This window comes from Hipposideros armiger, unplaced genomic scaffold, assembly GCF_001890085.2.
Source record: "Hipposideros armiger isolate ML-2016 unplaced genomic scaffold, ASM189008v1 scaffold_63, whole genome shotgun sequence".
In the NCBI taxonomy this organism is placed as follows: Eukaryota; Metazoa; Chordata; class Mammalia; order Chiroptera; family Hipposideridae; genus Hipposideros; species Hipposideros armiger.
Genome location: NW_017731413.1, coordinates 759,675 through 771,870, shown reverse-complemented (window position 1 = coordinate 771,870; position 12,196 = coordinate 759,675). Strand labels below are relative to the sequence as shown.

General features: G+C 36.3%; 1 protein-coding gene across 1 annotated transcript in view; it reads right to left on the bottom strand.

Annotated features, from left to right (window-relative positions):
• Positions 1-916: 916 nt before the first annotated feature.
• The window catches only part of BLTP3B (bridge-like lipid transfer protein family member 3B), a 90,372-nt gene continuing 79,092 nt past the window's right edge, over positions 917-12,196 (bottom strand). Inside the window, exons 20-21 of the mRNA XM_019641734.1 lie at positions 6,516-6,709; positions 917-4,502 (exon numbers count right to left, since the gene is read on the bottom strand). Of these exons, the coding sequence (XP_019497279.1) occupies positions 4,341-4,502; positions 6,516-6,709 (356 nt within the window). The 3' untranslated portion in view covers positions 917-4,340. The remainder of the gene's footprint in view (positions 4,503-6,515; positions 6,710-12,196) is intronic.

The following is a 12,196-nucleotide window of genomic DNA, read 5'->3' as shown; positions in this document are numbered from 1 at the left end:
ATATCACTGCTTTCGTATTTCTATATCCTGTGTAATTCCAACTTTCAGTATTTATGTATTCTAAAAGGAAATTGAAACATTCAAAATTTACTTTCCTTAGCATCTCTAGGCATTAGCTGAAATGAAATGCACTTTAAGGAATTAGATACAACAGATCCTGTGTATCGATTTCTTAAAATTTACAAACCTTCAGCCACTACTCTTTTGGCCTTATTTCCGTTGTTTAGCTGACAGGACTGGCAGATCTTGACAGCCACAACACCATATGTTACAGTCAAAGCCAGATGACATTCTGGCACTGTAGCCTTATGAAGTGATATGCTAATTTTGTTTTGTGATGAATTAACTAGAAGTTCAGATATTTAAAATTCTGAAGAACACAGTATGGGAAATTTCTCCATTCCCCACCTTTTTCTTTCTCTATGGACTCGGGAGTCTGCACCTTTCAATAACTATCACCACCTACCTTTCTGCCTATGTTCCATCTCCCCTCAGTCCAACTGAGAGGAATAACTCAATTCCTGAAAACATCCTTGATACCTCACCCACTCATTTTATTCTTTCAATAAATTTATTGAGCACCTACTACACGCCAGGCACTGTATGCAGCATAAGGAATACAAAGGTGAACAATGACAACAAAAACACAATTCCTGTCCTCATGGAGTTTACAATCAAGAGGGTCTACATTAATCAAACAAATACATAAAAAATTACAAAGGTGTTCAATGCTAAGTAGAGGTATGTGTTTATGTGATAATGTGTAACAGCAATCTTGCTTGTGACAGAAATTAGGGAATGCTTCCCTGAGGAAGTGATGCATGAGCCGAGGTCTGAAAGACAAATAGGAATTAACTAGGCAATGAACAGGGGATGGTATTTCAAGCCAAAGCAATAACATGAACAAAGATTCCAATGTGGAAGAAGCACTTTTATTTTCACTTATTCTAGATACTTAAAGTGCAAAGAAAGTAGAACACAAAGTAACTGAAATATGGTACACAAGGAGGCTGACTAAGCAGCAGTAATAACTAACTTCTATTTAGTGCTTTTTAAGGTGATGTGCAGCCATGGTTTTAATGTTTTGAGACATTAATTCTTTTAATGCTCAGTTACCCTATAAAGTAAATGGTGGCCCTAATATTTTTGTTTTCATTGTAAGAGCATGAAAAGTCACTGAAGTGTTTTAAGCTAGGGTGAGAATAGGGTAGGTGGGTTGTCTTGATTAAAGCTGCACTTCAAAAACAAGAGAACTCTGCCTGCGTCTAGAAAATGAATCCGTGGAAGTCCAGTGTAGCTGCAGGAAGACCAGTTAGGAGGCAGTTCCAGCAATGCAGGCCAAAGGGGCTGGTGGTGGCTTACATTAGAAAGGTGGTGAGAAGTGGAGAAGTAGACAAATTTGAGAGATGTTTACAAGGTAAAATGAAGAGGACCTGGAAATGAATTGATGGGGGGGTGAGGGTGGGGAGAGAGTTAGGGAGAGGAAGGTATCTAAGATGAATTCTCGGTTACTAGTTTGGGAACCAGGGATGGTGATGCCATTCACTGAAATAGAAAGATGTCTTGAATAGACTGGAAGTGAATAAAAACTTGTTAAAGAGGAGGTTACAACTCCTGTATGGACAAGCATTGAATAACAATAAGTACCATAAAAACCCAGAAAGGAATTTCTGCTTAATTTTTCCATATACATTTTCCTGCAATCATACATAGGCATTCTTACATGGCTTAAATAAAAATAATGTTTCATCACAACTAGTGTCACATGGTGGTATTTTGAAATTCTAGGATAAAATGAGAAAAGAAAAAAATACAAGATACCAAGAAAATTTTTTTGACATACATGAAATTAAAATGCAAAACATAATTGCCATTTCCTTCCCTCGAACACTAATATCTCTGCTACAGATTTAGCAAAAAAAAAAAAAAATCAAGATATGGCGATTGTTATTTCTAATTTGTGGTGATTTTAAAACTCTAGTAGGTTTTTTATAGGTTTATTCCTGTATTTTTCACACCACTAAAATGGTTGGTATTAGCTTAATCAATAAAAAAATCCTCCCACTACCTTTTAAGTAGTTTAAATAATACACATATATCGTACACACACACACTATTAAAAGTATATTTATCTCTAAAATAAAAATAGACAAAAGACAGTAAGTGATTCTTCTCCCCACCCCTCAAAATCTGTGAATTAATGACTAAAATAAAATAAAAGCATATAACTGGGATTTAAGTCAAAAGAGCAGGCTATTGACTGTGATTTCAGTTAAGTCACTTGTTCTTTCTAAGCCTTAGGATTTTTATTTAACTTCTAAAATGTGAACGATACCTACCCTCTCAGGCTTGTTGAGAGAATTACATGAGATAGTGTTTTGGGAAGTGTTTTAAGAATTTTAAATCTCTATAAAAATAATATTATTAATTTTTTAAAATCCAACAAGCATACAGAATGCTCAGATCTGTATTAAATATCATCTCTACTGTTTACATGATTTTCTTGGGAAAGCGAAATAAATTGAAAATGAATAGGAATAAGAAAAATGTTCAGCTTCTTTAACACTACACAATTCTAATATACCATAAACTTAAAATGTATATAGAGCGAATAGGTCAATCCTGAGAAACACTGTCAGCTCTGAAGAAGGTAACGTCCTATCAAATCTGCTTTTCCATATGAGACTCTTGTTGAATAGATGCCCACAAGTCAATAGGACTATATCAAGGACATTAGCTATCCATTTTAAATCTTTAATTAGACCTTTGCTTTTCATCTACGACTATTACATAGTTTTAGATTAACAAGGTTTAACATCATTTTTAATATACTCTGAGATAAAATATTAACAATTTAATATGTTCTTTGCAGTAGCCTCACCTCCAAACCAAGACCTATTATTTTTAAATAATGCCAATGAAAATGGATGTTATAGAAGAAAAAAAAAAAGGCCAGTACGGTTTTCAATAAAATCTAAGTTATTCCAACACTTATGTAAATGAAACACGTGTTTTCCTCCAACTACTCAGATATAGGGATGGCTATATAGTCATGCCAACAAGCAAAGCACCATAAAGTGTCATAATGTGGTTTAAAATTTTCAAGTATCTTAAAGAAAAAGTACCCCAGCTATTTCATATTCTACCTTGGATGTACTTATGGTTAAAGATATGAATTTTAAAATAGACCCAACTAAGTTTAATTCTATCAGAAATATATTTTAAATCTCTAAAAGCCTCTGTTTCTTAAACACTCACGAACTTTTATTTCATAATGCATGATTGAGATTCTCTTTCATGTTGGCTTCAACCTTAACAATCCCTAGAAAATAGAATTCAAAATATACCAGTTATTCTTATTATAGAAGATATATATATATATCACATAGAACTTTAATCAAAACTAGTCATATAAATTTGGTATGTGCTAACACCCACCTCATATGATACTACCAGAATGGTACGAAATTGTTTTTTGTATGTGTAAAGAAAATTCTCTGAAAACATTCCCCTCCTTAAATAGAGAAAAGATGAAGGTAAAGAAATAGTATAAATAGTATTAATTGAAATTCTTATAATTATAAAGCACTGCCAAGTTTAGCAGGATACTCTTTTACTTGTAACAATAAATGTTTCAAGGAATGTACAAATAATGCTTTTTAAAACAGTTGGCCATATACTCTTGTTTTGCTTTTTTTAGTTTGTGCTTTTTATTTTTACACTTCTACCATCTATTTTGTTGAAAATTATAGGTTTACTGATACAGTTTATCCATCATTTAAAATGATTTCTTTTTCACATTTTGAAGTTACTTTCTAAGTTCAGCAGGGTGATGATTTTCCAGAATTTTCAAACCCAGTAATTATACAATTTATTAATATGATTGGACTTTTTTACAGTAAATTAAATAATTATAGCTAAGTACATTATTTTAATAACATTTAAAATGTAAGCCTCCTTTTATTTTACCTTAGCCCTAACAGCACTTGAATCTTTGTAAATAATAGTTATTAACACATAGTGATAAATAAATTCAGCAATCTGTGGAACACAATAGGTTTTCATTTTTCTTTTTAAAAAATACCTATAGTGTGATATCAAAATTAGGAAATGCTATCTTCTTTTTATTACATGTAATTATTTTACAGTATGTGTTGAGTTCCCTATAGCACACCAATTTAAAAGAGGGTTAAACCCAAAACACAAAACAACCAAAAGATTGCAATGCTTGTACCTAATACTTTTTAAACTGGCTTTAGAATAGTGACCGCTGCCATTTTATTGTCTTTTCATGAAGAGGAAAGTCTTGCACTAATTGGTGACACCACATTATAACTTCCCTACTCCAGAGCTATAATGTGAGTTTCTGACTGACACTGCTGCAATTCAACGGTCATCTTCTTCATCTGATGAAGAAGAGCATCTTTTTCCGAGTGAGCCTCTGCAAGAGCCGTTTTAGCTTTAGCCAATTCCTGCTTAAGAGATTCATTCTCTTCCATGAGCTGAAATGAAAAATTTGGAAAATAAGAGAATTTAATCATTTTCAGAAAACATAGACAATTTATATCATAGCTAAAGGTAGGACATTTAAAACAGTAAAAATACCTAGTGCTGGTGAGGGTGAGCTTAAGCTGAAAATTGCTTTTTTAAAAATAGTTTTCCATTGCTTTGTTTTTACACTTTGTTACACAAACAATATTTCTATGAACATTCTTATACATGTGTTCTTGTGTAAAGTTACAAGAGTTTAAAGAAAAATATTTTTTCAATTAAATTTCTTGAGGTGATAATCGTTAGTAAAATTATACAGGTTTCAAGTGTACAATTAATTCTATAATATATCACCTACATATCACATTGCGTATTCACCACCCAGAGTCAGTTCTTCCATCACCGTATATTTGACCTCCTTTATCTTCTTCTATCACCCCCTCCCCCCTGATAACCACTAAACTGTTGTCGGAGTGTATGAGTTTTTCTTTTGAAAACTGCTTTGAGAAGCTATTTGGAAACACATTGCAAGTAGTACTTAAAAATGTTTGTAAGTTTTAACCCAGCAATTCAAAATGCTCATTAACTACTAATTTCGAAATCTAGCAGCGTTTAGTTTAATTTTAACTTCCCAGGACCTGGCTGTGGCTTTCAACATGCTGACCTCACCTCTCCTTCCTAAGCCTCGCTCCATTTTGGCCTTTTATGCCACAGCTCTTTCGTGTTTATTCCTCTCCACGCATGGACTTTTTGTCTTTTCCTCTGCTATTTAAGAACACTTAAATTTTAATATTTTATTAGATTCCATAATTGGTATTCTTCTCTTATCACATGAGTTATTTGTAGGTGACCTCATCTATTCCTGTGGCCCCAACTATTATATACAGCCTGATCCGGCAGAAACCACTCTCTTGAGCTTCCGACCCCCATTCGGAATATATCATTAGACATTTTCATCTAGATGGCCAGTAGGTCTCCCCTCCCCTCCTTAAGACTCATTCAAATATTTCATCCTCTTAGAAGTATTTCCTAGCCCCTAACTATGAAGATAGGATAAAATTAAGGAATTCCTCCCTAGAAAAATACATTTAAATACATTAAAATACATGCATTTGATTTCAAAGAGTTCTCAGACTCCTTTTAGTCCCAGCTAAAGAATTCCTGCCTTATTACTCAAGCTGGGTATTTCCCTGTACCCCCCGAATCCCTAGTGTAGCACGTGACACAGCATCTTTTGACCACCATGGCACACGCCTGTCTTTCCCACTAGACTTTGAGTTTCTCAGTAGATAAGGAGGGTATACTGTTCAATTCTGTATCCTAGCTCAGAGTTGACATCCAAGAAATCCTGTTGAACAAATAAATTGTCTCCTTCTGTGGTTTTATCACAGAGAATTAAACTTCTGCTGGACATTTCATTTATTCATAATGGCAAAAAATAAGCAACTCAAATGTTAACAAATATTAAGAGGAAGGTTTAGTAATGACAGTATATCCACATCCATATTACTCTGCCATTAAAAATATGAACCATATGTAGCAATATGGAAAAACATTTGTTAAACAATGTTAAGTAACAAATATATATAGTATATACACAAGAATAAAAATTGTTTAGAAAAATTATGGAAAAGAGCCTGAGAGGAAAATAAAAAAATACTGGTAGCACTGCAGGAGGTTAGAATGTATTAGTTGTTTTAAAATATTCTTCCAATGTTCTGAAACATAATACTTTTGCAACTTAAAATAAGACCTCAGAATGAACACATCCTCCTGGAAGCCTTCCTAGGTTCCAGAAAACAGCACGCTCCCACACCGAGCCCTCTATCTCCCCACTAGACTACCGCCTCTGTGGAGGCTGGAATGTCCCCACACTATATCCATAGCATCTAACACAGTGCAGAGGCTCATTAAAGGACTCAACATACATTACTGAAATAAGTAAATAATGTTTCAGTTACTCAGTGTCTAACATTTATTTTAGTTGCTGAAACTCAATGAGAATGAATTCGTTTTCCCATTACCTGTTCCCTAGTCAAGTCAAAGGAGTGCTCAGCAAAGTTAACCGACTGAGAAGGCCAAGGAACCTCTGCACTTGTCTGAGTGGCTTGAGTGACATTGTGTTGCTTCTTCAGATCATTCTTTCCACTGGTATGCAGTACTGCCTCACTTTTGACATTTTCTTTCAAATCGTTTCCAGTGTTAAGCATCTGAGAATCTGAACAAACAAATAAAATACTCCAATAACATTTTCAAATACTTGATAAATCTCAACTTCTGCTGTGAAAAACTAAAAATTACTATATCTATTAATATGAAGACATTATGAAATAAAAACAATAAAGTCAATAAAAGCAAAAGCTCATTCATTGAAAAGATGAACAAAATTGACAAAACTTCAAACAAAAAAAAATTATTAGAATAAGAAATGAAACGGGACATTACTACCAATCTTAGAGAAATAAAAATTATTATAAAGGAGTACTATGAACAACTATATTTCAATAAATTAGATAACTTACATGAGACATAAAAAAGCCTAGGAAGATATAAACTACCAAAATAGACTAAAGAAGAAATGGACAATGTGAATAGACATATAGCAAGTAAAGAGATTCAATCAGTAACCAAAAAAACTACCTACAAAGAAAAGCCCAGGCCTAGATGGCTTCAGTGGTGAATTCTACCAAACATTTAAAGAATTAATACCAAGTCTTTACAAACTATGCCCACCCGCAATTAAAGACTGAACTCTGCACCTTGAGATGAGCTGCCGCCCAGGTGGCTCAGGGGATAGAGCATGCGCTCTTAACAACAAGGCTGCAGGTTGGACTCCGCATGAGGTGGTGGCTACGCCCACCCACAACTAACTGAACACAGCACCTTGAGCTGAGCAGCACGACTGGACTTGGAGCTGAGCTTGCTGAGCCCTCCACAACTAAGACTGATGGACAACAACTTGGCTGTTCCCCTTCCCCAATTCCCCAACACTGTTCCCCTCCCCTAATTCCCCAATAAAATCTTAAAAAAAAAAAAAAGTAGAAACAACCAAATATTCATCAAGTGATGAATAAACAAAATGTAGTGTGCACACAGAATAAAATATTTGGCCAGATAAAGGAATGAAGTACTGATACATGTAACAATATGAATGAACCTTAAAAATATGCCAAGTGACTCATTCTATTTAACCTACATCTTACTACTCATGGGATCCTAAGAATAATGAAAACACTGACTAAACAATTTTGAAACCCATTGTATATCAGTCACTGGGATGTAGGGAGAGAAAAGGGGCGAGAGAAAGGAAGAGGAAGAAATCTGCAGAGCGGGGAGGAAGGAATGAGGTAGAGAAGCAGGGAGACAGATGAAGACTGATGTAGAAAAAGGAGGGAGGATGGGAAGAGAGGAGGAGAGACATGTAAGTAAGGGGAGATAAAGAAAGATAAGGAAGAAGTAGACAGAAGGATGCAGGAAGGGAAAACGAAGAGGAAAGAAGGGAGGGAATGGGAAAGGAGAGGCAGGAGGGTGAAGAAGGTGAAAAGATGGGCGGGACTGGAGAGGAAGGGGAACAGAACCCATAAATGATAGGGATGACTGGAGTCTATTACTATAGAAAGACATTTCCTTTCATTTACTTAAAAGTTTCTTAAAAGTTTTTAGGACAAATTTTGATGAACGAATCCATGGCCCTCATAGATGTCTTACACAACATATACATTTTTCCTAGTGCAGGCTCTGCTACTTTCTAGCTCTTTCATCTTGAACATATCAGTCGACTTCTATAAACTTCAATTTCTTCATTTGCAAAATGGAGGCGATAAGAATACTTGTCTTGGGCCGGCTGAGTGGCTCAGTTGGTTAAGAGCAAAAGCTCTGAGCAACAGGGTCATTGGTTTGATTCCCACATGGGTCAATGAGCTGCGCCCGAGCTGAGCTGCTGCTGAGCTGCCAACAGGGGGCAGGATGGTTCAGCTGGTGAGAGCACATGCTCCTAGCAACAAGGTTGCCTGTTTAAGATGGTGGACTACACCCACCCGCAACTAAGATTGAACACGGCACCTGGAGCTGAGCGGCCGCGAGCTGCCAATGGGCGGCTGGATGGAGACTGGACTTGGAGCTGAGCTGGCTGCGCCCTCCACAACTAAGACTGAAGGACAACAGCTTCACTATTCCCCTTCCCCAATAAAATTTAAAAAAAAAAAACCAAACCAAAAAACTTGTCTTAATTATTACAAAGGGTTATGATAAGAATGAGTTACTATTTAATGTAAAAGGATGGTATAAACTGGGAAGCATTATTCAAATATGAATTGTTATTAGTACCACAGTAGGTGTTCAATAAATATTTGACTTTAACAGTTCTCTGTTAATTCAAATAGAAGATATCTATTGATTTTTCTTTTCTGGTCATGTAGACACTCTTCTGAACTTAGACTTTACTTTTCTTTAGCTTTAGTAATCAAACAAATCTTCCCATATTCCCAATTAGAAAGCATTGTGGCAGTGATTCTAAGGTGTGAATGGCAGAGTTATTTATCATAGACCTTTACATATACAGTGCCCCACCCCCACATCATTCTGATGTCATCTATTGGGAGGTAGTCCCTTCCTCACAACCCTTTTGATTGAAATGCCATAATGGCCACTGTTCCAGATAGGAGTATGCCAGGTCCTAGGTGTGTTGGGTAGAAAAAATGATGAGCCCACTACACTGCTACTAAAAGTAATTAATGATAGATGCCATGGTATAAACACAAGCAATACATATACCAAACATCTGTGTTTTTCTCTTATTGGTAGTCTTATTAACAGTCAGCTAATTAGCCATATTTCACTGGAACAAGAAACTGTAGTGTACCTTTTTAATTTTCTGAAAAATTATTTTAAGTTTATCTTTAAAGTCTTCACTGAAAAACTGGTTGTTTTAAAGACATTCCTGGGACGGCTGAGTGGCGCGTTGGTTAAGAGCTGGCTTGGGACGCCAGAGGGCCCCGGGTCGGATCCCACATATGAGGGCCAGTGACACTGCCCTCTACAGCTAAGATGCTGAACAACAGCTCGACCTGGAGCTGGGCTGCTGTGAGTCGCCGGCAACAGCGTAGGCTGCAGCCCCTGCTGCAGTGGGCTGCCATAAGCTACCGTGTGTGGCCAGCAGCCGCAATGAGCAGCCATCCAGAAGCCGGCGACTGATCTGCCTTGCCCGGGAAGAGCGCAATGATGGTGCCAATTTGGGCCAGTGAAGCAATGTCCTCCACAACTAGACTGAAGAACAAAACGACAGCAACTTGTCTGTTCCCCTTCCCCCAATTCCCAAGCGCTGTTCCCATCCCCCAATTCCCCAATAAAAATCTTTTAAAAATAAATAAAATAAAGACGTTCGCAAGAGGTGTGAAGTGTTGATAAGCAGCATAAAGGATATAAAAGCACCTCTTGTTTCATGATGGAATTGAATCACATCCAAAACAGCTGCAAGTATACCTTAGAATAAACTAAAAAAGCAGGAAGGGGTGAAGAAAAGTAGGTAAGCTGCCACTAAACAGTAACAAATACCTATAACTAATTTTTGAAATAGTTACTAATGAGATTATTTTGAATGCTCCTGCTTGCTAAATAAAATTGCTTCAAGGGAAAAAAAAAACACAGCATACTTAGAAATTTCTTAACGAGCAGTTTGAGAAAGTTGGGCCATTCAAATCATCCCCTCAAAGCCCTTCTAAATTCTAAGAGGCAAATAAATTGTTAATTAAATACTTGTTTATGATGTCTGATGTGTTAGCTTGAGTCATATTTCTGATACATTATCATACAAGCTGCATGTGCACTATATTCGTCCATATGTTACATTATATACTTTATCACAGAAGACCCCAATGCAATGGAAAACTACTTCAGAATACTCTTTGAATTTTTTACAATGCTAATGTCTTGAATAACAACATAATGGAAATTATCTCAATGAGATTTTGAAAGGTACATCTACAATTTACAAATTAGAGCTGCTGATTAAGATCAAATAATACTGAGTTATGATGCCCATTTAAAAAAAACGCTAGGGCCGGCTGAGAGGCGCGATGGTTAAGAGCTGGCTTGGGACACCAGAGGGCCCCGGTTCGGAACCCACATATGAGGGCCAGTGACACTACCCTCTACAGCTAAGATGCTGAACAACAGCTCAACCTGGAGCTGGGCTGCCGTGAGTCGCCGGTGACAGTGTAGGCTGCAGCCCCTGTGGCAGTGGGTTGCCACGGGCTACCGTATGTAGCCAGCAGCCAGCGTGAGCGGCCAGCAGCCGCCGTGAGCGGCTGTCCAGAAGCCGGCGACTGATCTGCCTTGCCCGGGAAGAGCACAATGATGGTGCCAATTTGGGCCAGTGAAGCAATGTCCTCCACAACTAGACTGAAGAACAAAACGACAGCAACTTGTCTGTTCCCCTTCCCCCAATTCCCCAGCACTGTTCCCATCCCCCCAATTCCCCAATAAAAATCTTAAAAAAAAAAAAATCTAGCATATGCCTTTTTCCTCTAACATTTCATCATTACCTAAACTGCTTTGCTGAAAAGATCCAAATAAGTGTCATTGTAAAGAAATGAAATAAGAAAAAATATATTCTTAAAATGTAAAACATTCAATTAGGAGCAGCTTCTAGTTTTCAAAAATGTAAGACAGGAGGTACACATATATATGTGAGGCATGCGATAATGAAAAAATAAAAATAGATATTATCTTGCCTTCATTAGGGCACACTTGTAATTTAGACATAATTTTTTTTAAAAACCCACACAACTTCAAAGACAAATCCAAATAGAATTTCCATACTAAAATGATGTTCATGCAAATATACCCTTGCTGGACGAGTGATTTATTATATTTTGGCCTTTAGCTACTACATTAAAGTACATTTCACAACTGGTAAAACACATACCTAACTGCAACATGTAGGTAAGAAATGTAGGGGAAAATACTGGGGAAGAAATTTCAAAGCACCTTGATTTTTCATTTAGTTTTTACTCATCAAATTGATGTCTAATTCTGTATTTCTCCAAAATATGTACATAAGTGGACATACAGCAAAAAAATATATATATATATATATAAAAAATTTCTTATGTACTTAATTTAAAAATATTTTTAATGTACTCAGAAAGGCATGTTAAAATTTTTCAATATGATTGTAGTATCTCAATATGATATGATTCCAGTTTCCTTCACTTGAAAGAGGTTTGCTTCATATTTTTCAGTTATGTTTTTTAGATGGGTAAAGGTTTATGACGGGTATGTTTTCTTAGTGGGGGAAGTCTTTTATCAATATAAAATATCTCTCTGGGGCCAAAGACGTTAACAGGCACCTCACCAAAGAAAGTATATACAGATGGCAAATAAGCACATGAAAAGATGCTCTAAATCATGTCTTCAGGGAAATGCAAATTAAAACAACATACCTCTACAAACCTATCTAGCATGGCCAAAATCAACACCACTGATAACACCAAATTCTGGCAAGGATGTGGAGCAACAGGAAGCCTCATTCATTACTCATTCTTTAGTGAGAACACAAAATGGTCCAGACACTTTCTTACAAAACTGAACATACTCTTACCACAAGAGCCAGCAATCACATTCCTTGGTCTTTACCCAACTTGTTGAAAACTTATGTCCCCACAAAAACCTGTACGAATGTTTATAGCAGCTTTATTCATAATTA